Source organism: Ahaetulla prasina, chromosome 2 (assembly GCF_028640845.1).
Source record: "Ahaetulla prasina isolate Xishuangbanna chromosome 2, ASM2864084v1, whole genome shotgun sequence".
In the NCBI taxonomy this organism is placed as follows: domain Eukaryota; kingdom Metazoa; phylum Chordata; class Lepidosauria; order Squamata; family Colubridae; genus Ahaetulla; species Ahaetulla prasina.
The window spans coordinates 6810286-6835239 of NC_080540.1; the positions used below are offsets into that span (position 1 = coordinate 6810286).

At 42.5% G+C, this 24954-nt stretch overlaps 1 protein-coding gene and 1 pseudogene across 1 annotated transcript; both read right to left on the reverse strand.

Annotated features, from left to right (window-relative positions):
• Nucleotides 1-709: 709 nt before the first annotated feature.
• Nucleotides 710-24954, reverse strand: part of LOC131192042 (zinc finger protein 91-like) — a 30624-nt pseudogene continuing 6379 nt past the window's right edge.
• LOC131192040 (zinc finger protein 202-like) lies at nucleotides 8977-13231 on the reverse strand. Its single transcript, XM_058170814.1, has 6 exons — nucleotides 12130-13231; nucleotides 11453-12030; nucleotides 11082-11199; nucleotides 10880-10962; nucleotides 9163-9289; nucleotides 8977-9034 (listed from the first exon to the last, which is right to left on the reverse strand). The coding sequence occupies exons 2-6, from the start codon at nucleotides 11960-11962 to the stop codon at nucleotides 9000-9002; spliced, it is 873 nt and encodes a 290-aa protein (XP_058026797.1). The 5' UTR covers nucleotides 11963-12030; nucleotides 12130-13231; the 3' UTR covers nucleotides 8977-8999.

Below are 24954 nucleotides of genomic sequence, written 5' to 3' on the forward strand. Positions count from 1 at the left end.
ATTTGGGAATTTTTAAAGCGGGCTATAGACTAAAAAGGAAAAAAAGGAAAAGTGGAGGATTTAAAACTGCAAAGCGGTGGAATATCTCGGATTTTCTTTTTTCTCCATAGACTGGAATTAAGCAAACTTGAAGATGGATTTTAATCGGGACTAATTGGACAAAATAAAAAGTTAAAATAAAACAAGGTGTGGCTCTAACAAAGGAAACAAAATGGATACTTTGCAAAATGTGGATTGGAACTGTGGATCTTAAAAGTGACATCTAAAGCCGAAACAGAAAATTACAAGGATCAATGGCCATTGTTGAAAACCTTTCGACAATAGAAAGACTGGTGAAAACTGAAAGGAAGGATTGTGTCAACAGATTGCTTGACTGGGATAAGAACAAAAATTGCAACTCTAAAAAGGATACAGAGAATAACTGAAATGAAGACAAATACACATATGATTTTTAAGCAAGAATTAAAAGAAATAACCACAAGATTGGATTGAAAACTAGACTTAGAAAAAACAGGGGCTATTCCAGAACTGAGAGCAAATAAAGAATCTATGATGCAAAAACATAAAGTTAAAGGATTATACAAGGATTAAAACAGAGAAATAAAAATGGGGGAAGAGGGGAAAAGGAGAATAGATAGAAATACAAGATAAGCAAAGGAAATAAGGATTTTTAAGATTAAAACTGAAATATCAATGAGGGGAATATATACATAACTGATTTTTTTGAAATAATGGAAATATTAGCTTGTTTCTTTACCTTCTTTATAAGATTAAGAATATGTCATTGAAATTGAAAGAGATGAGTGATGCTGATGTTATGGAAAGTTGAAAGAAAGAAACTAGTAGAAAACAAGGAACTTTAAGATTAAGATTGAAAAGTTAATGAGATAGAAATACTAGGGGTATTTTTCCTTTTTTTGTTGGAAATAATGGGAATGATTGCTTTTTCTTCTCTTTGTTCTTATTTCTTTTTATAAATTTAAAATGGTAACTTTAAAATGTTTATTGAAAAGTAATGCTGATGTAATGGAGATTGAAAGAAGGAAATTAGTAATTGGGAATACGCGGGTTTAACATAAACTGGAAAAGACAAAAGGGGGAAAGGGAAACATTGAATAGAATAGAATAGAATTTTTTATTGGCCAAGTGTGATTGGACACACAAGGAATTTGTCTTGGTGCATATGCTCTCAGTGTACATAAAAGAAAAGATACGCTCATCAAGATACAACATTTATAACACAATTGATGGTCAATATATCAATATAAATCATAAGGATTGCCAGCAACAAGTTATAGTCATACAGTCATAAGTGGAAAGAGATTGGTGATGGGAACTATGAGAAGATTAATAGTAGTGCAGATTCAGTAAATAGTTTGACAGTGTTGATGGAATTATTTGTTTAGCAGAGTGATGGCCTTCGGGAAAAAACTGTTCTTGTGTCTAGTTGTTCTGGTGTGCAGTGCTCTATAGCGTCGTTTTGAGGGTAGGAGTTGAAACAGTTTATGTCCAGGATGCGAGGGATCTGTAAATATTTTCACGGCCCTCTTCTTGATTCGTGCAGTATACAGGTCCTCAATGGAAGGCAGGTTGGTAGCAATTATTTTTTCTGCAGTTCTAATTATCCTCTGAAGTCTGTGTTTTTCTTGTTGGGTTGCAGAACCGAACCAGACAGTTATAGAGGTGCAAATGACAGACTCAATAATTCCTCTGTAGAACTGAATCAGCAGCTCCTTGGGCAGTTTGAGCTTACTGAGTTGGCGCAGAAAGAACATTCTTTGTTGTCCTTTTTTAATGATGTTTTTGATGTTAGCTGTCCATTTTAGATCTTGCGATATGATAGAACCTAGAAATTTGAAGGTTTCTACTGTTGATACTGTGTTGTCTAGTATTGTGAGAGGTGGAAGTATGGAAGGGTTTCTCCTAAAGTCTACCACCATTTCTACGGTTTTGAGTGTGTTCAGTTCCAGATTGTTTTGGTTGCACCACAAGGCTAGTCGTTTGACCTCTTGTCTATATGCGGATTCGTCATTGTCTCGAATGAGACCAATCACTGTTGTGTCATCTGCGAACTTCAGTAGCTTAACAGATGGATCATTGGAGATGCAGTCATTGGTATACGGAGAGAAGTGGGGAGAGCACACAGCCTTGGGGGGGCCCTGTGCTAATTGTACAGGTATTTGATGTGATCTTGCTTAGCTTCACCTGCTGCTTCCTGTTTGTTAGGAAGCTTGTGATTTAAAGTTTTAAATTGGGGATGGAGGATTAGATAGAATTTTTGAAGTGAATTGCAAAAAGGGAAAGGAAAATATATTGATAAAAATATATGAGAGATGTTGGGGAAAACTGAATTGGATGTGACTATGTACCTGGCTGATATTTTGTTCAAAAAAGATATATTGTGTGTTGTTGTTCATGTGGAAAAAATAAATTAAATAGCAAACAAACCAATACCAAAACAAAGGAAGAAAGGAAAAAAACCCCTACAAGATAGGAGACAGCCTCTGAACTGCTTCTTCCAATTCCAGTTTGGTTTCATAATGAGAAGCAAGGGTGGAAATGTAGATTGTAACAAGATTAAGGGCCGGTTTAGCTCTGCCTGGTAAGGCCTGTTATTAAGAACACAAAGCCTGCAATTACTGCAGGTTCGAGCCCGGCCCAAGGTTGACTCAGCCTTCCATCCTTTATAAGGTAGGTAAAATGAGGACCCAGATTGTTGGGGGGGCAATAAGTTGACTTTGTAAATATATACAAATAGAATGAGACTATTGCCCTATACATTGTAAGCCGCCCTGAGTCTTCGGAGAAGGGCGGGGTATAAATGTAAACAAAAAAAAAAATTAAAGAAAGGAAGAACAACCTGAACTGTAGAAAGGGACGGAGGGTTATACACATCTGGTCTAAAGGGACAAATGTTGATCAACGTTTTTCTCTACCTGAGACACAGCAGGGGTATATTGTTCAGAGGGAGTTCCTCCAAACCAGGGGTCTCCAACCTTTCGGACCTCAGGGACCAGTAAATTCATAATTTTAAATCCCGAGGACCACTAATATTAATTTTTTAAAAAGATAAATAGTATTTAGTGCAATATAAAAAAATGCAAATAATTTTTCTGCAGACTATCAAAATTTTCTCACGGACCACCAGTGGTCCACGAGACCACTCGTTGGTGACCACTGCTCCAAACAATTGGGGAACCTGTTGCAATTATTAACTAATAGGCAGGACACATTGCTGTCAGGGCGGTTAATTTCTGTTATTTCCATTGTTACTTTCTCTTTGCAACCTCCTACTTAGCAAAAACCACAATTATGATTTAGGATTCATCTAGTTCTGATCTGGATTAGAAAGGTGATTTATGCAGGCGTATCAAAGTAGGTTTGGTATTTATTTGAATTATTATTCAAATGGACCCTTGTGTGAGATTTTAAAGACAACTATTTGTATTGAAGCTCTTCCTGCACTCCTTGCATTGATAGGGCTTCTCCCTTCTGTGGATCCTTTAATGCAGGGGTCTCCAACCTTGGCAACTTGAAGACTTGTGGACTTCAACTCCCAAAATCCCTCAGCCAGCAAAGCTGGCTGAGGAATTCTGGGAGCTGAAGTCCACAAGTCTTCAGGTTGCCAAGGTTAGAGACACCTGCTTTAATGGAAAATAAGAACACAATTCCTGCTAAATCCCTTTCCACATATTTAGATGTTTTTTTCTCCTTGTGTGGACACTTTTCCATTTTACAATGGAGCCATTGTCACAGCTTTTTCCACGCGCCCTGCATTGATAGGGAGTCTCCTCTGAGTGGACAATCTTTTTACGCCTAAGATCACCTCTGAATCTAAAGCTCTTCCCACACTCCTGACATTGATATAGTTTCTCCCCTGTGTGGAAAGCTTTATGGTCAATCAGAGAATTACTTCTGGTAAAGCTCTTCCCACATTCCATGCATTTATATGGCTTCTCTCCTGTATGGATCCTTTTATGAGAAGTAAGACTTCTATCCTGAGTAAATGCCTTCCCACACTCACTACACTGATATGGCTTTTCCCGAGTGCATCCTTTTATGGCAGGAAAGATCAGATCCTCCTAAAATCCTTTCCACATTTGACACATTTATATGGTTTCTTTCCAGTGTGGATCCACTTGTGGAAAGTAAGACAAGTACTAAAGCTAAAGCTCTTTCCACACTCCATTCATTGATATGGCTTCTCTCCTGTGTGAATCCTCTTGTGGAAAGTAAGGCTACTACTACAACTAAAGCTCTTCCCACACTCCATGCATTGATATGGCTTCTCTCCTGTGTGGATCCTCTTGTGGTAAGTAAGACTACTACTACAACTAAAGCTCTTCCCACACTCCATGCATTGATATGGTTTCTCTCCTATGTGGATCCTCTTGTGGTAAGTAAGACTACTACTACAACTAAAGCTCTTCCCACACTCCATGCATTGATATGGCTTCTCTCCTGTGTGGATCCTCTTGTGGTAAGTAAGACTACTACTACAACTAAAGCTCTTCCCACACTCCATGCATTGATATGGCTTCTCTCCTGTGTGGATCCTCTTGTGGTAAGTAAGACTACTACCAAAACTAAAGCTCTTTCCACACTCCATGCATTGATATGGCTTCTCTCCTATGTGGATTCTCTTGTGGTAAGTAAGACTACTACTACAACTAAAGCTCTTCCCACACTCCATGCATTGATATGGCTTCTCTCCTGTGTGGATCCTCTTGTGGTAAGTAAGACTACTATTACAACTAAAGCTCTTTCCACACTCCATGCACTGATATGGCTTCTCTCCTGTGTGGATCCTCTTGTGGAAAATAAGATTACTACTACAACTAAAGCTCTTCCCACACTCCATGCATTGATATGGCTTCTCTCCTGTGTGGATTCTCTTGTGGGAAGACAGACTACTACTACAACTAAAGCTCTTCCCACACTCCATGCATTGATATGGCTTCTCTCCTGTGTGGATCCTCTTGTGGTAAGTAAGACTACTACCAAAACTAAAGCTCTTTCCACACTCCATGCATTGATATGGCTTCTCTCCTATGTGGATTCTCTTGTGGTAAGTAAGACTACTACTACAACTAAAGCTCTTCCCACACTCCATGCATTGATATGGCTTCTCTCCTGTGTGGATCCTCTTGTGGTAAGTAAGACTACTATTACAACTAAAGCTCTTTCCACACTCCATGCACTGATATGGCTTCTCTCCTGTGTGGATCCTCTTGTGGAAAATAAGATTACTACTACAACTAAAGCTCTTCCCACACTCCATGCATTGATATGGCTTCTCTCCTGTGTGGATTCTCTTGTGGGAAGACAGACTACTACTACAACTAAAGCTCTTCCCACACTCCATGCATTGATATGGCTTCTCTCCTGTGTGGATCCTCTTGTGGTAAGTAAGACTACTACCAAAACTAAAGCTCTTTCCACACTCCATGCATTGATATGGCTTCTCTCCTGTGTGGATCCTCTTGTGGGAATTTAGAGTAGTCCTATGAGTAAAGCTCTTTCCACACTCCATGCATTGATATGGGTTCTCTCCTGTGTGGATCCTCTTGTGGGTATTAAGACTACTGCTACAAGTAAAGGTTTTTCCACAGTCCATGCATTTATAAGGTCTTTCTCCTTTGTGGATCATTTCATGTCTTCTAAAAGTGTGATTATCACAGAAGTTGTTTCCACACTCCCTGCAGGTATTTGGTTTCTCTTCTGAATGTGTTTCGTTATGGAAAATCAAATGATCTGCTGTATTAAAGTTCTTTCCACACTCCATATTTTGATATTGTCTTTCTCCCATATCAATGATTGTACGGTTACAAAGCCGATTGACCCAAGGAGACCCTTTTTTAATTCCACTTTGTGACTGCTTTGTTTCATCACTATTTGGTTGCTTCTGGTCGGCAAGTGTCCCTTTTCTGCCTTTCGAATGGATGGCTAAGAAGTTAGAAAGGAAGAGATATAAAGGGAGGAAACGGTATAGAGGAGAATAGTTAACGAAGAAGATGTTAAATGTTAAACATTAAGGTTATTATATCATAATATTATTATATTATTTTTATGATGGTGATGACTAAACATAATGAAGATGTATAAATATGATTATCAAAATATAATTGTACCCAGAATACACAGTTTGATGAAAATTGAGTGTTATATAAATAAAACAAATAAAACAAGGAGGGGGAAAAAAGACTTGTGGACTTCAACTCCCAGAACTCCTCAGCCAGAAAAGCTCTTCAGGGCACATCCAGGTCTTGCTTATGCATGCCAGTCAATTGCTTCATCCACCTTCAGATCATGTCAAAGGACAATATTATTATACACCAAATTGGTGTTCAATAGCATCTGATCCTGAACAGCAGCTGTTCAGCATCCAATGACTAGGCTCATGAGTGAATACAAGGAAGGCAGAAATTTGCTTAAGGGAGGCCATCCCATCCCTTCATGCAGCCCAACCCACAATTTCCTGCTATAATCTTCTACAGCATGGAAATATATCACCACCACCATCATCATCATCTTAGCTGCTGTCTATCCACTGTAGGATGAAGGCCCCTTCTGCACGTTTCCAACCAATGTTGTCATGAGTTGTTGTTGTTGTTTTGCCAATTATCTTTTTTGTGGAAATAAATATTTTGCATTTTATGAGCAGAAGAAACCTTGAAAGAAACCCATTTCATTTCTGTGAAAATGGATACCTGCGCGGTATTCCGATTTTTCTTTCAATAAATTTCTTCGTTGCATAGAGCCAGTTTGCGCTATTGGTTAAGGCACCACACTAGAAACCAGACGCCTCGAGGACTAGTTTTGCCTTAAGCATGAATGCCAGTGGGGTGACTTTGGGCCAGTCTCTCTTAGCTCACCCATGTCACAAGGTGGTGGTTATAGAGAAAAATAGGAGATGGAAGGAGTATTAGGTATGCCCGCGGCTTTATTTACAGTCCTCGAGATACACCCATAATGGGACCCACACATTACTGTGTTGCAGGTTGCAGAGTCTTTAGGTGAAATGTGTCACCTAACGACCCTCCCACTTCTGTTCTCCCCGATGAAAAATAAAACCAATGTTCTAGTTGTTCAGTGGAGCATGTGGAGGTCCTCCTGGGTGGGGGAGGATGTTGGAGGTCTACTACAGGGCCAGGCTCACTCACCCTTGCCCTACTAAGGCCTCCGACAGCCCCAAATCACCCCATGCGCCACTTCTCGTGCCTAAAGTCTCAACAGGACTGCTCCTACTCCCACCGGGTACTCCTAGTGTTTAGGCCTGGTTCAAATCCCACCAGGCCAAACTCTGAGGCCTTCCAGAGCACTGGAATGATTTCCTTCTTTGTGCAGCCACGGTTCCAAATATGACAGCCATTTTGTCCCAGCAACAAAATGGCGACAACGTTCTGGTTGCCACAAAACCAACCCAGGGACTAGCTGCTTTGTTTTGCTGCTTTGAGAAGCTCTGCACAATGATTTCCGCAGCATTCAGAAGCATCTGCAGCATTTGTGCAGATCTCTCTAAGGCAGCAACGTGAACCAGTTTCTGTGGCAGCAGCCATTTTGTCTGTGCCTATTTGTGGTTGGGAACAAAATGGCGACTGTATTTGGATTGTTGCTGCATGGCCCGGAGACAAACTGCTTTGTCTTGCTGCCTTAACAAGCTATGCACAGTGTTGAAGCTTTCTGCTGCATCCAGAAGCTTCTCCAACACTGGGCCGACTTCTCTTAAGGCAACAAAATAAAGCAATTTCTCTGGTGGCTGCCATTTTGTCCCACCCGCAAATGAGTGGGACAAAATGGTGGCTGCATTTTGGATTGCCACGATGGAGCCCTGGGACACATGCCCTGCCCTCCTTCTACAACATGAGGTCAAGAGCTTCAGAAAGTAAACGCAGGGTGCAGTGGGGAAATGTAAAATTTGTTACTACCGGTTCTGTGGGCATGTCTTGGTGGGGGTGGGTGGGTAATGTGACTGGGTGGGCATGGGCAACTTTTTTTTTGTTTTTTACTTTTAAAAGCATTTTTTTTACCACCTCTTTGGCGGAAGAGGTTGTAGGAAAAATGCTTTTAAAAGGCTTCTCTGACGATCCCAGATGAGTTGCCTGATTGTCAGAGGCTTTTTTTTTTTTTTTTACTTTTAAAAGCATATTTTTCGGCTGCAAAAAATGCTTTTAAAAGAAAAGGCTTTTTTTTTTTGCCTTTAAAAGAAAAAAAAAGTCTCTGACGATCAGGCAACTCAGCTGGGATCGACAGAGGAGCCTTTTAAAAGCATTTTTTCTACAACCTGTTCCGCCAAAGAGGTGGTAGAAAAAATGCTTTTAAAAGCCTCTGACGATCCCAGCCGAGCCGCGCGATCATCGGAGGCTTTTTTTTTTTAACTTTTAAAAGCATTTTTTTCGGCTGCAAAAAATGCTTTTTTAAAAAAAGGCATTTTTTTTTGCCTTTAAAAGAAAAAAAAGTCTCTGACAATCAGGCAACTCAGCTGGGATCGTCAGAGGAGCCTTTTAAAAGCATTTTTTCTACAACCTCTTCCACCAGAGGTGGTAGAAAAAATGCTTTTAAAAGCCTCTGATGATCCTAGCCGAGCGGAGGCTTTTTTTTTTTTTTTTACTTTTAAAAGCATTTTTTGCAGCGGAAGAAAAAAATGCTTTTAAAAGTGGGAAAAAAAAAACAACCTCTGATGATCGCGCGGCTCAGCTGGGCATGGGGTGGGGAGGGATTTTTGCTACCGGTTCTCCGAACCACCCACCCAGCTGCCAGAGAAATTGCTTCATTTTGCTGCCTTAGAGAAGTCCGCAGAGTGTTGCAGAGGCTTCTGAATGCAGCTGAAGCATTGTGTGGAGCTTGTTAAGGCAGCAAAAAAAAAAAAAAGGCAGTTTGTCTCTGAGCCATGTGGTAGCAGCCCAAATACAGCTGCCGTTTTGTTTTAACCTTGAAATGGGGTCATATGTAGCTTTCAGGGGAGAGGTGGGGCGGTCTGTCGTAATTTAGAATGCTCATTAAATGGCCTGTTGTCTCTCGAAGGTTACCTGCACTAAAAAAATAATAGGGCAGGGCAGGATATAAATTTAAAAAGTGCTATTTTATAGATTTTAAAAAAAACAGCTGATTGCATCTAACCCCATGACTTTTCTGTTTCTGAGCACAGACAGAGGTTCTTACCCAGATAAGCCAGGTTCTTGGAATTCTCCAGCATGACTTCCCCATGGAGAGCTTTTTGGTCAGGATCCAGCTGAGACCACTCCTCCTCAGAGAAATGCACGGTCACTTCCTCCAAAGACACAAAATCCTGAACCAGGAAACAAGTTTCGCTATTAACAGGTAATCCCATTATGGCGAACCTATGGCATGCGTGCCACAGGTGACACGCGGAGCCATATCTGTAGCCATGCGAGCATTGCCCTAGATCAGCTCCAGCCCGCATGTGCATACTGGCCAGCCCACTGGAAATGGGCTGTTTCCGGCCTCCGAGGGAGTAGGGAAGGCCATTCCTCCCCAGACTCCTAGAAAGCCTCTGGAGCCTGGGGAGGGCAAGAAAAGGGCCTACCTGGCCCACCATGCCATCATGTGCCAAAAGGGTGGGGGAGAGCATGGGCATGCGCGGGGCACATTGAATTATGAGTGCGGGCACGCATGCGACACCCCCCTTTGCTCCCCCTGCTTTTGGCACGGGATGGCAAAAAGGTTAGCCAATCCTGAGATAGTCCCATGAACAATTTGAGAGTTTTCTTCCACCAATTCAAGAAGAGAGATGCAATGGATGATATGGACATCTTGTGCAGAATTCAAAATAAGATCTCATAGCTTTTGGCTAATGGCACAACTGAAGTTTGCTGCAGGACTGGGATACCTTTCAGTGAAAGGAACTAAAAAAAAAAGTCTTCTGGGTTAAAATTGGTGGTTAGATCTTAAACCTACTATTTATCAGTGGCTCCAATTCTTCTTAGGTTGAACAGAGCAAAATACTTGTGAAACTCCCCTGACGTTTTTGCCAGTGGCTTACTTTACCTAGTGAGGGAGCAACTCTGCCCCCATTCCACACCTTCATGGAAGTGTTGGGTGAAGTTGTAATGGTAGATGAGAATGGCCCTGGGAGACAGAAGGAAGATCTCCAGTCAAAACAACATCTGGTTAGTGAAATCTAAGTCCGAAACAGGAGGGTGGAGAAAGCTTATCAGAAGGAACAGGTAGGTTAAATTAAGTGTGAAATTTTAATGACCTGATCCAAAATTTGTGCTGCTTAGGTAAAGGTAAAGGTTCCCCTCGCACATATGTGCTAGTCATTCCCAACTCTAGGGGTGGTGCTCATCTCCGTTTCAAAGCCGAAGAGCCAGCGCTGTCCGAAGACGTCTCGGTGGTCAGGTAGCCGGCATGACTAAATGCCAAAGGTGCACAGAACGCTGTTACCTTCCCACCAAAGGTAGTCCCTTCTTTTCTTCTTGCATTTTTACGTGCTTTCGAACTGCTAGGTTGACAGAAGCTGGGACAAGTAACAGGAGCTCACCCAGTTACGCAGCACTAGGGATTAGAACTGCTGAACCGCCGACCTTTCGATCGACAAGCTCAGCATCCTAGCCACTGAGCCACTGTGTCCCTTTGTGCTGCTTAGAAACAGCAATACTATACACCAACATTTTAGACACCAGGGACCAGTTCCATGGAGAGGTTTTTCTGCAGACCGGATGGGGTGTGGTTTCATGTGCTGCCTTCATCCCCTGGATGGAGCTTTGCTTGTTTGAGTGGCCCGATTTCTGGCATTCTGCGGGCTGGTGTTGATCCACAGACTGGGAGTTGAGGACCCCTGCTATACACTAAACTCCAGCACAAAATAAAACCCATCCAGGTTTCATGAATCTTTTCCGATGCTTCTCCTCCTTACCTGAGGCACAGGTTCAGCTACCCTTTCAGCTTCACCATAAAGACGAGGTGATTCTAAAAACATCGAGGACTGCTTTCGACTCTCTGTGAGAGAGAAAGAAAAATGGTGAAAGCAGATTTGTTGAAGAGAGATTCTAATCAAGAGGAGCAAGGAAGAAGCTAAATGTTGAAATCTCCCACCACACGGAAAGAGCTTTTGTTACCTGATGTGCTGTCCTGACTTTGATTTTTCTGGAAGCTCTCCCTGAACAGCAGCTCTTGAGAAGGTTTGGATGAATATTTCTTTTCTTTGGCATATTCAGTCACCGCTTCCAAGGATTTCTGGACATGATGTGACATGAGGAAAAAAGGAAGAGCAAAGAGATAAAAATGAATTATCATTACTGCACCCTCAACCTAGCAGACCACAATGTCCATCCCTGAAGCTGGAAACTGAGAATGTAAGAATTGCCCCAAATATAACCTCTGGAAAAAGAATGGAACAACTGTCTTAGGAGTTCATAATCCCCCAAAAGTGCCAGAGAGACAATCTGGAGAATTCCGTTTCAGAGCTGCCACGATTACATTCTCATACCTGCAACTCTTCTTGCCTCTTTTCCTCCTCCTGACTCAGGAAGAAGCCTTCGGCCAGGGCCACCGCCTGAGAACTGGTCTCCGCTCCACACTCCCGCACCCATTTCTCCATCTCTTGGGGAAGGACAGCCAAGAATTGTTCCAGGAGCACCAGGTCCAGCATCTGAGCCTTTGTGTGTTTTTCTGGTTGCAGCCACTGACAACAAAGGTAGTGAAGCTTAGTGCAAACATCTTGGGGACGGCTCCCTTCCTGAAACTGTACTTTTCTAAAGTCACAGCATTGGATGTCTGAACTACTGACTTCCTCTTCTCGGCTCTTCTGCCCAGGACTTGCGCCATTCTTCCCACAGCTCCAAGGTTGAGTAACTGGAGGGCCTTTTCCAACTTCTGCATGTGCTGGGCACTGTCTCTCCATCTTCTCTCTGGTCTTTAATCCAGCTCCAAAATGGACTGATGGACCTCCCCAGGTCTTACTAATCACAAGAGGCCTGGAGAAAGCTGCCAAGGCCATTCAGTCCTTTTCTCTTAAAAGATCCTTTCGTCTCCGGAGGAATCGGGAAAGATTTCTAACTTACATATCTGAAATGGAAAACAAAAGAAACTTCCAGAAATACAGCTTGACCAACTTAACAACTGGGCAGCTACAAAAACCCAAATAAGAAATTCTTAGGAACCTACCAGGATCTGGGAAGAGCGGGAAAATCTTAGTAGGTAGACTGATTTATCTCTGTGTGGAGAAAATTCTGTTGTAAACTTCTGGATCAACTTCTGTCAAGGACTAAAAGTATTGGATAACTACATTTTGGATGTAGTATTAGTACTATCCAAAAGTAGCATATAGTATAGTATCCGAAAGTATTGGATAACTACATTTAAAATGTGTCTATATCCTAATGATTTATTCAAATAATTGTGATGGCTGTTTTCAATGTTAAAAACAACCTCTGTACAGTCCAGATCATAAATGTCTCAGGTCCCAAATAGCAACTGAAACGAGTGGCTATCTAAATCGATTTAATAGGTAAATCAATCAATATTTGTATTGAGCCCTACACTAAGCCCTTATTTGGGGGGGGGGGTCAAAAGAAAATAAGACCCTGTCTTAGGAAACACAGTAGTATAGTTGTTGATTCACTTAACTGTGGCAAGATGGGTGGTTAAATGGAGCAAAATTCATTCAACAAATGTTTCACTGAGCAATAGAAATTTTGGGCTAAATCGTGATCGCAAGTTGAGGACTACCTGTATTGAGTGTGAACGATGCATCCCAACCTGCATTCCAGCTTGGTTCATGCAACACTTTCCCTATTTGCCTGATGGCAAAGCCAGCTGGTGACAGTGGGGAAAAGTGGGAAAAGCAGGAAAGCGAGTTCGAATCCTTGCACACCTTGCACAGAAAGCCAGGTGAGACTTCGGCAGTCGCTTCTCTCAGCTTAGAAAAAAGGAAGCCCTTTTGAAAACGGGGCCAATAAATCTGCAGGAAATCGTCCAGGAGTCAAGACTGACTTGGAGGCACCAATCTACTTTGCAAAGCCGACCTCTCCTCCCCCCCCATCCCCCGCAAAAAAAGTTTTTTCCAAGGAAATGGAGTGTAAATGGGCCATCTTGGTTTTCCTCCTGGAAACAACGCATCGGGTCCGTAGCTTTTGATTTCTTCCCTGCCTCGCCCAGGCATGGACAGGGGTGGCAGGGGAGCATGGGACAAGGGGCTCCCCACTTTCCAGGACTCCGAACCTGATGAAGTTTTGCGTGTCTCCACGCACGATCCAGACCGTGGAAGAAAAAGCCCCCCAACTTACTGAGCTCCGGAGTCAGGTCTTCATCTCCATCCGTGCAAGGCTTCCTTGCAGCCTCTTGGACTGATGGAAAGGCTCGGCCTAAGTCTCGCAGGGGGAGCAGAACCGGACACAAATCGAAACGCAAAACGCGCTTTCAAACCTTTCCTGGAAAAACTGCCCCGGGCAACACGTGAGCTTTTTCAGCTCGCAAAAGAGACAAGCGCATGCTCAGTTCCCTCCTGAAAGCGGCATGGGGGGGGAGGGAATTCGGGTGAGGGATGCTCTGCTTTTCCAACAGTTGCTGAGGGAGCCCCCTGGTGGCCCTTGCGCGCAATGCCAGAGGACCCTGGAAGGGCTGCGGGGAGATCATATTCCACTGGGCTCTGGGAAGGAGAGGAATTGGACTAGGTGTTAGATCTATCTGGTTCACTTCCAAGCCGGGAGAAAGACACTGGAATCATCGAGGCTGATTGGAAAGATGGTTTATTGATGAGCAGGACCACATGGGTTTGAGGAACTGGGCAGCTGACCTGGAGTGGAGAATGAGGGTTATTTATTTATTTATTTATTTGTTTATTTATTTATTTATTTATTTTGTCACAACAATATATGTAGGAATCATACAAAAGATTATATAGTATATAAACATATATGGGTAACTATAAGGAGGTATAAGCATATATATAGAAAGAAGAAAAGAAAAACAATAGGACAGGAACGGTAGGCACGTTTGTGCGCTTATGCACGGCCCTTATGGTCCTCTTAGGAATGGGGTGAGGTCAATAGTAGAAAGTTTTAGGATAAAGTTTTCAGGATTATGAGAAGAGACCACAGAGTCAGGTAAAGTATTCCAAACACTGATGATTCTGTTACAGAAGTCATATTTTCTGCAATCTAGATTAAAGCGGTGACATTAAGTTTAAATCTATTAGTTGCTCTAGTATTATTGCAATTAAAGCTGAAGTAGTCTTTAACAGGAAGGACATTACAATAGATGATTCTGTGAGTTAAGCTTAGGTCTTGTCGAAGGCGACGGAGTTCCAAGTTTTCTAAGCCTAGGATTTCAAGTCTGGTGGGATAGGGTATTCTATTGTTTTCAGAGGAATGGAGAACTCTTCTTGTAAAATATTTCTGGACACGTTCAATTGTATTGATGTCAGAGATGTGGTGAGGGTTCCAAACAGGTGAGCTGTATTCTAGAATTGGTCTAGCAAATGTTTTATATGCTCTGGTTAGTAGTGTGGTGTTTTTGGAAAAGAAGCTACGCAAGATTAGGTTTACAACTCTTAGAGCTTTTTTTGCTATGTAGTTGCAGTGGGCTTTGGCACTTAGATCATTTGACATGAAAACTCCAAGGTCTTTAACGGGATGGGGGTCATCTGTAAGGTAATGTCCATCTAGTGTGTACTTAGTTTTTGGGTTCTTTTTTCCTATATGTAAGACTGAGCATTTGCTGGTTGAAATTTGGAGCTGCCAATTTTTAGACCAAGCGGTTAGATGATCAAGGTTGTTTTGAATGATAGAAGTATTGTCTGTGATGTTAAATAGTTTGACATCATCAGCAAAGAGAACACAATTACTTGAGATATGGTCACAAAGATCATTAATGTATAGTATAAAGAGCGTTGGTCCAAGAACGCTGCCTTGAGGAACGCCACTCTTGACAGGAACAGGATTTGATTTATACCCCCTCTTGGGCCTTGCTCTTGAGTTTCCTATTCCTGTGCAAGAAATGTATTTTATTAGCTGCTGTCAGACTCCCACGGGGTCATAGCTAACTTTGTAGGCCAGGGGTCTCCAACCTTAGCAACTTTACGACTTGTGGACTAACTCAAGGTGTTGGTTACTATCTTTAAAGCACTCCATGGCTTAGGACCGGGCTATCTACAGGACCGCTTACTGCCACAAACAGCCTCCCACCAACCTGTGCGCTGACACAGGGAGGGCCTCCTTGGGGTGCCGTCGGTGAAACAATGTTGACTGGCGACCCCCAGGGATAGGGCCTTCTCTGTGGGAACTCCTGCCCTCGAATGAGCTGCCTCTGGGGCTTCGCCAATTCCCCGACCTCCGGGCCTTCCGCCGTGAGCTGAAGACTCTTTTATTCCATCGAGCTGGGCTAGCCTGAATAAGTAATTTTAAATGGGGTTTTAGTTTTTTGTATTACTTAGTTTTTAATATTTTTGGCCACTATTTATATAAATTTTAGTCTGTTTTTAACTTGTATTTATTGTATTTTAATTGGCTGTGAACCACCCTGAGTCCTTCGGGAGAAGGGCGGTATACAAATGCAATTATAAATAAAAAATAAAATAAAAAAACTCCCATGCGCTGGCTGAGGAATTCTGGGAGTTGAAGTCCACAAGTCGTAGTTGCCAAGGTTGGAGACCCGTTGTAGGCTGTCTTTGAGTCCCAGGTTTGCTTGAAGCTTGCTGATGCAATGAAGGGGCTTGTGTTCTGAAAGGATGTTGGGCAATTCCTATTGTGTCTTAATGGCTTTGACCTGGCGGTGAAACCCACTTACCTTTGCTAACAGTTCGGGAACGGGACCATGCGGGAACGTGCCTCTTCTGCACATGCACAAATGGTAAAAAACCAGGACATAATGACGTCCTAGCAGGTGGGTGGACCCTCCTGTCACCAGCGCTACCGGTTCGGCAAGCCAGATAGATCGGGGGGGGGGGGAGAGAGATTTCACCGCTACTTTGTCCTGGTTTGGATCTTGAGTGAGGGCTAGTCCCATCACCCTGAGGCTGAAGGTCTTTTGTCTTGTAGATAGGTTGGCCCAGTCCTTCTCAATGGGCACCAAATATCTGCTGCGGGCAGGGAGCTGAAGCTCTGAGTTCCTGTCTCCCTTAAGATTTCCATTTCTTTTTAGGGGAAATATAATATTCTGCCATTTTTATTATTTCCTAAAATATTTCATTATTCTAGGAGAGGGGTGGGTGCTTTCTTCACTTGCCATTTTTTTTCCTGTGGGCACACTGGCACACATTAAAAATGAAATTCTGTTGCCTGCTCTCAAAAGTGTACACATACGTAACACACATATAGGCATGCTATATACATACATGCGTATAAACCTACACCCTAACATATAAATATAAATGTTAATTGCTGTCCATCTTGAATACATAACGGAAAGAGGAAGCTTGAGAGTTCACAAGGTTGGTACTGTATGGAACCAAAATGTGACTGAATCTGGATATTGTCGGGGCTGCCTCCGTCCAATTCCTAAGAAAGAAAAACCCTTGGCTCCATAGATTCAGAGAAAAGGTACTTTTATTAGGAGTGAACTGAATGAAACAAGCTTCAGGCAAGATCTGAGGCAAGAGCACGTGAAGCAGCAAGTTGAAACAAACGGTAGAGCCCACCGCCGGTAACTAGGCAACCAGAGGGCAACCATTGGTTAGGAAATGTTTTGAGAAAGTCTTTGATTCAAGTGCATTGTCTCTGGCTGCTGCATACCAAAGCTAGAAGAAATGACCTTGGAGCCATAAGCAAAGTCCAGCCTGTAGCTGCAAAGCTGCAATGAAGAATTATCCATTGACTCCTCCCCTCATTTCCATGGCAGCAAGCAGCAGGCTGGCTGACATTTGTTCTGCTTCCGATAACATGGACCCTCCTCCCAGAAGGTAACAAAGAAAACAGGTCATGAAGAGGATGTGTAGCGTCCCAGTGCTTCCTCATAGAACGGAGCCCCTGATCTTTCAGGGATTTGCTTCTCTGGGTGGATTTGGCTGTTAGTAAATGTTGGGAGGTTAAAAGCAAGGAGCTGGTTTCAGAAAGGCTGTCTAGGGTTTGTTCTGCATTCTGTCTTGGTGAGATTGCCAAACCTTCACTTCCTGTAAAGGGCTTCTGCAGAAACCTTTGGCCATGAAAGGAATGAGATTCCCAGTTATACAATGCAATACAATGCTATACAAGCATCACTCGGCATTTCTAACTCGCAATCTGTATACAAGCTGTGGCGAGTATACAGATTGTTCTTGATTTCTTGGAAGGAACCAAAATGAAAAAATAACTTCCTGATTTCCCTTCTCTTGGGACTGGGGCCTTCTCCAACTTTTTAATTCTGGGATGTAAATCTAATGAAGCAGACGGCTATCTATCTATCTATCTATCTATCTATCTATCTATCTATCTATCTATCTATCTATCTATCTATCTATCTATCTATTTATTTATTTAGATTTTTATACCGCCCTTCTCCCGAAGGACTCAGGGCGGTGCACAGCCAAGTAAAAACAACATGCACATAGACAAAAATTAAAAAGCATATTAAAAAACTGATTATAAAATGGCCAATTAAAATTAAAACTAAGTAAAACAATCCTAAAACCCCACTTAAAATTTCCTCAAGCTAGCCCCGCATGGTGGAATAAGAAAGTCTTGAGCTCGCGTTTAAAAGACCGGAGGTCGGGGAGTTGACGCAACCCCGGAGGCAACTCATTCCATAGGGCTGGAGCCCCCACAGAGAAGGCCCTCCCCATGGGGGTCGCCAGTCGACGCTGTTTGACTGACGGCACCCTGAGGAGGCCCTCCCTATGGGAGCGCACAGGCCGATGGGAGGCTATAGGTGGCAGTAGGCGGTCCCGTAAGTAACCCGGTCCTGTGCCATGGAGCGCTTTAAAGGTGATGACCAACATCTTGAATTGCACCCGGAAGACCACCAGCAACCAGTGCAGGCTGCGCAGAAGCGGTGTTATATGGGAGCATCGCGGTGCCCCTTCTATTACCCGCGCAGCCGCGTTCTGGACCAGTTGGAGCCCTTGAAGTGCTCTTCAAAGGGAGCCCCATGTAGAGAGCATTGCAGTAGTCCAGGCGGGAATATAAAATATAAAAGTCTGGCATAAAAAAGTATTGGGAGTAGGGGAACTGCAGTCCCAAGATGAGGAACCCAATGGATTCCATCACCTTCATCTATTGTTCAACTCGTCAAGCTAGTCTTCCTTGGTTGGAGTTCATCTTTCTGGTTAACAGCCAAGCATGCTAACTCCTTGTGCCAGAGACCCGACAAAACTTTTGACATCAGGATTCAACATATCTTAAGTCACGAGACATAGTTTGTTCTTATCCCCCATTATCAGATGTATAAAATGAAACATTGGACATTATTACTAAACACAAATATTGCTTTTGTTGAGAATCTCAACAATTATACCAGTGGTAGAAGGGCATCATGTAGGATCTTGAATTTTCTGACACAGGTTCAAAGTTAAAAATCTTTCTGGAAGCTAGTATCCATAGCAAAAGACAGAATCCTTTTAAGAGGATGGTTCGGATGCATCAGTCTAGAAGTTCTTAGTCCATCAACTCCCAATACACCCTGCTGATAAAGGAAACTGGATGGGCTGACCTACTTGGATCAATTGGCTTTTAGCTAACAGAAGCTGTGAATTTTGAACCTGAGGGAGATGGGAAAGGGTTAGCAAGAAGGTCCACAATGTGTTTGGATTAGTACTCAAATGGTCCTTGTGTGGGATTTTAGGCAATTATAGGTACAACAGTTCATTTAGTGATTGTTCAAAGTTATACTACCACTGAAAAAAGTGACTTGCGACCATTTTTCAAACTTATGACCGCTGCGGCATCCCCATGGTCACGTGATCAAATTTCAGATGCTTGGCAACTGATTCATTTATGACAGTTGAAGTGTTCCCGGGCCATGTGATCACCTTTTGTGACTTTCTGACAAGCAAAGCCAATAGGGAAGCCAGATTCATTTCATAAATGAGTTACTAACTTACCAACTGTAATTCAATATGTCAAGAAACGTCATAAAATGGGGCAAAACCCACTTAATAACTTTCTCAGCAACAGAAATTTGGATCTCAATTGCAGGCATACACCGAAGACTACCTGGATTTCTTTTGAAGCACTTCTCACACTTCCCTTTATTGATATGGTTTCTCCCCCATGTGGATCTTTTTATGCTTGGTAAGAGCAGAATTCCACCTAAAACGTTTTCCACATTCCACACATTTATATGGCTTCTCTCCTGTGTGGGTCTTTTTGTGGGAATCAAGATGACTGGTACAAGTAAAGATCTTTCCACACTCCTTACATTGATATGGTTTCTCTTTTGTGTGGATCCTCTTGTGGGAATTAAGACTACTGGTACAAGTAAAGGTCTTTCCACACTCCATGCATTGATATGGTCTTTCTCCTTTGTGAATCCTTTGATGGATTATAAGAGAATGATTAGAACAGAAGGTCTTTCCACACTCCACACAATGATATGGCTTCTTTTCTGTGTGGATCATCTTATGGGTATTAAGATGACTGGTACAAGTAAAACTCTTTCCACACTCCATGCACTTATAAGGTCTTTCTCCTTTGTGATTCATTTGATGCATTATAAAAGACTTAGAATAACGGAAGGTCTTCCCACACTCCATGCATTGATAGGGTTTCTCTGCTGTATGGATCTTCTTATGGGAGGCAAGATGACTACTACTGCTAAAAGCCTTTCCACACTCCAAGCATTTATAAGGTGTTTCTCCTTTGTGATTCCGATGATGGATTATAAGAGAGCTATAATAAGAGAAGGTCTTTCCACATTCCTTGCATTGATATGGTTTCTCTCCTGTGTGAATCCGCTTATGGGAATTAAGACGACTGCTACAGGGAAAGGTCTTTCCACACTCCATGCATTGATATGGTTTCTCTCCTGTGTGGATTCTGTTATGGGAATTGAGACTACTGCTACAACTAAAGCTCTTTCCACACTCCATGCATTGATATGGTTTCTCTCCTGTATGGATCCTCTTATGGGAATTGAGACTACTACTGCAAGTAAAGGTCTTTCCACACTCCATGCATTTATAAGGTCTTTCTCCTTTGTGATTCCTTTGATGGTTTATAAAAGAGCTATAATAAGAGAAGATCTTTCCACACTCCATGCATTGATATGGCTTCTCTCCTGTGTGGATCCTCTTATGGGAATGGAGATTACTGCTATGAGTAAACGTCTTTCCACACTCCATGCATTGATATCGCTTCCCTTTCCCCTCTTTGGAATGGATCGTTTGGCATTCCGCATTGCAATTCTTATTCTCCTGCCCATTATAGCCTTAAAAAAGAGAAAGGAAAACTATAGCAAGAATAGGAGAACAATCAAATCTTTTCTTCTGAAATTTAGCCAAAGAATCATCAATAAATTTTGGTTGCCTTATTGGCAAACATGAAGATTCCAAACTAAGATTTTAGCAAGAACCCATTTCCAAGTGTATCCCTACTGATCCTCATTTAACAGGATTGGATTACATCACAACGAATCTAAGACATAACCCTGATCTAAGCTTTCACCTGGGACTATTCCATGGTGCCACAAACTCCTGAAGTCCATTGGACACGGTATGAGGCTGGCTCAACAATATACCTATCAGCTCCTCAACTTCATTGGAAGTCTCATCCCAGCTTGTCTGCAGAGCAGAATCTTTTAAACCCAAGGGGAATTTCTGGATGGCAATAGCCCCCACCCACAATTAGGCTGATGTCAAACTTGGTACACAAGTGGGAACATCTCAGAGAAGGGACATCCCACTCAGGACCCATCCAGTCTTGGTTATAGCAGCTCAGGGCCATCGGGGACCTAGAGATGAGATGCAGGAATAGACAGGACCTTGCTCAAGAGAGGCTACTCCATCTGTATCTGGAGCCTATCCCTCAGTTTCTTACTAATATCTTCTGTGGGATGAAAATGAATATTTTGTATTTTATGAGCAGAAAGCATTAAAAAAAAACCATTTCCTTTATGTAAAAAAAGAGGCTATGCAGTTTTCCAAGTTTTCTTTCAATAAATTTCTTTCTTCCATAAATTCAGTTTGTTCAAATGCTTAAAGCAGAGAGCTAGAAACTAGGTCAGTTAGTTGTACTTCATCCTTAGGATGAATACTGGCTTGGTGACTTTGGGCCAGTCTCTCGCAGCTCAATCCATGTCACAGGATTGCTGTTACACAGGAAACAGCACGAGGAAGGAATATTGAGTTTGTCCACTGCCTTTATTATTCACAAAAAATAAAGGCAGGATATAAATAAATGATTTCTTTAAATCACTTATTTCACTTAACCTATTTTTAAATAATATCTAAATCCTCCTCTCTGACCCCATGACTTTTCTATGTTTCTGAGCAGAGATAGGGATTCTTACCCAGAGAAGCCAGATTCCTGGAATTCTCCAGCATGACTTCTCCATGGAGCGCTTTTTGGTCAGCATCCAGTTGAGACCATTCCTCCTCGGAGAAATGCACAGCCACGTCCTCAAAAGACATAACACCCTGAATAAGGAAACAAGTTTTCCTTTTAACAGATAATCCCAATTCAAGGAGAGAGATCCAGTAAACAAAATGGGCATCTTGTGTAGAGTTCAGAATGAGATCTCAATGTTTTTGGCTGATGGCACAACTGAAGCACATAGGATCGTGTTGGAAGTATTTGGAATGTCTTTCAGTGTAGCCAACTAAAACAGTTTTCTTGGTCAAATAGTAGTTGGGTCTTAAATTCACTAGTTATCAGTGGCTCCAATTCTTCCTAGGGTGGGCAATTTTAAATACTGGCAAAACTCACCTGACATTTTTGCCAATGGCTTACTTTATCCACTGAGGGGGAAATGTAACCCAACTGCACACCTTCCTGAAAGTGCTGGAAGAGGTTGTAACAGGATATGTCTATGGAGATTCTCAATCACCAGGATATGGTTGTCCTCAAAAGACAAAAAAGATATTTTTTTGGAATGGTATGTGAGAATGACTCTCGGAGGAAGAGCCCTGAGGCTGACAACAGTCTGGTCAAAGAAATCTTTGAAGCAGGAGGGATGGAGAAAGTGTCTTCCAAAGGATCCCTCAGAAGGGAAAGATAGGCTAAGCTAAATATGAATTTTGAATATATTACAGTTGCAAGAAAAAGTATGTGAACCCCTTGGGATTACATGGAGTTTTGCATGAATTGGTCATAAAATGTGCTCTGAGCGTCATCTAAGTCACAACAATAGAAGAACACAGTCTGCTGAACATAATACTACACAAACATTAGATGTTGCCATGGTTTAATTGCACATAACATGTAAACATTCACAGTGCAGGGAGGAAAAAGTATGTGAACCTTTGGACTTAATAACTGGTTGACCCTCCTTTGGCAGCAATAACCTCAACCAAACGTTTCTTGTAGTCGCAGATCAGACCTGCACAATGATCTGGAGTAATTTTGGACCACTCCTCTTCACAAAACTGTTTCAGTGCAGCAATATTCTTGGGATGTCTGGTGTGAATCGCTCTCTTAAGGTCATGCCACAGCATTTCAATCGGGTTGAGGTCAGGACTCTGACTGGGCCACTCCAGAAGGCGTATTCTGTGCTGTTGAAGCCATTGTTTTGTTGAATTACTTATATGCTTTGGGTCATTGTCCCAAAGCATCACCCATCCTCTGCGGAGCTTCAGTTGGCGGACAGATGGTCATACATTTTCCTGCAAAATTCTTGATAAACTCTGGAATTCATTTTCCCATCAATGACAACACTCTGTCCAGGCCCTGGGGCAGCAAAGCAGCCCCAAACCATGATGCTCCCTCCGCCATGTTTTACAGTGGGGATGAGGTTTTGATGTCGGTGTGCTGTGCCTTTTTTTCTCCACACATAGTGTTGTGTGTTGTTCCCGAACAACTCAATTTTGGTTCCATCTGTCCACAGTACATTTTGCCAGTAGTGCTGTGGAACATCCAGGTGCTCTTTTGCAAACTTCAAACGTGCTGCAATATTCTTTTTGGACAGCAATGGCTTCCTCCGTGGTGTCCTCCCATGTACTCCATTCTTGTTTAATGTTTTCCTTATTGTAGATGTGTCAACAAAAATGTTAGCATGTGCCAGAGATTTCTGTAGGTCTTTAGCTGACACTCTAGGATTCTTCTTTACCTCATGCAGCATTCTGCGCTGTGCTCTTGCAGTCATTTTTATAGGACGACCACGCCTAGGGAGAGTAGCAACAGTGCTAAACTTTCTCCATTTGTAGACAGTCTGTCTTACCGTGGACACATGAACATCAAGGCTTTTGGAGATACTTTTGTAACCCTTTCCACCTTCATGCAAGTCAACAATTCTTGATCGTAGGTCTTCTGAGAGCTCTTTTCTGCGAGGCATGGTCCACATCAGACAGTGCTTCTTGAAACCAGTAACCCCACAACAGGTGTGTGTTTTTAAAGGGCAGGACAGCTGTCAGCAACACATCCAATGTCATCACACTGATTGGAGTCAAGGTTGGCTCACTCCTGGCTCCAATTAGCTCTGGGAGAAGTCATTAGGCTAGGGTCTCACATACTTTTTCCTCCCTGCACTGTGAATGTTTACATGTTATGTGCAATTAAACCATGGCAACATCTAATGTTTGTGTAGTATTATGTTCAGCAGACTGTGTTCTTCTATTGTTGTGACTTAGATGACGTTCAGAGCACATTTTATGACCAATTCATGCAAAACTCCACGTAATCCCAAGGGGTTCACATACCTTTTCTTGCAACTGTAGATTTGTATTCTTAGAAACAGCAATTTAATACACTGAACTATAAAACAAAATGAAATCCATCCAAGATTCATGGACCTTTTCTGATGTTTCTCCTCTTTACCTGACGTAGCGATTTATCCAATCCTTCAGCTCTACCACAAAGACGAACTGATTCAAAAAATTCCAAGGACATCTTTCTACTCTCTGTGAGAAAGAGAAAAATGGTGGAAGCAGATTTGTTAGAGGCATTCCAATCAAGAGGAGTAGAAGAATCAGCTAAATGTTGAACTCTCACATTAGACAGAAAGAGCTTTTCTTACCTGGAGTGGTGTCCTGACTCTGATCTTTGCATAAGGTCTCCCTGAACAGCAGCTCTTGAGAAGTTTTGAATGAATCCTCCCACCACTTGGGATAGTAATTCACAATTTCCAAGGATTTCTGCACATTATGTGATAACAAAGAATAAGGAATTATCATACTGCACCTTTAAACCAGCAGACCCCAATGTCCATTTGTGAAACTTGAAAGAGAATGGAACCCTAACCCTAACCCAAACACCTCCTCTGGAAGAAAAATGAAACAACTGTCCATAGGAATTAATAATCCCAGAAAAAGCTACCAAAAAGGAATGGAAAAATTCAGAAAGATTCTCTTTAGAGCTGAAATGATTACATTCTCTCACCTGCATCTTTTCCAACTCCTGGGTCAGCAAGAAGCCTTCAGCCAGGGCCACCGCCTGGGAACTGGTTTGTGCTCCACACTCCCGCACCCATTTCTCCATCTCTGGGGGAAGGACATCCAGGAACTGCTCCAGGAGCACCAAGTCCAGCATCTCAGCCTTGGTGTGTCTTTCTGGCTGCAGCCACTGACGGCAAAGGAGGTGAAGCTGAGTGCAAACATCTCGGGGACTCTTCCCCTCCTGGAACGGCACTTTTCGGTAGTGACTGCATTGAACCTCTGAACTGTTGGCTTCCTCTTCTTGGCTCTTCTGCCCAGGACTTGCCCCATTTTCCCCACAGCTCCAAGGCTGAGTAGCTGGAGGGCCTTTTCCAACTTCTGCATCTGCTGGGTGTTGTCCCTTCATCTTCTCTCTGGTTTCTAATCCAGCTCCAGAATGGATAGATGGATCTCCCATGTTTTACTAATCAGAAGATGTCTGGCCATTCAGCTGTCTTCTCACAAAAGATACTTCGGACTCCAAGGGACCCAGGAAAGATTTCCAACTTATAAAT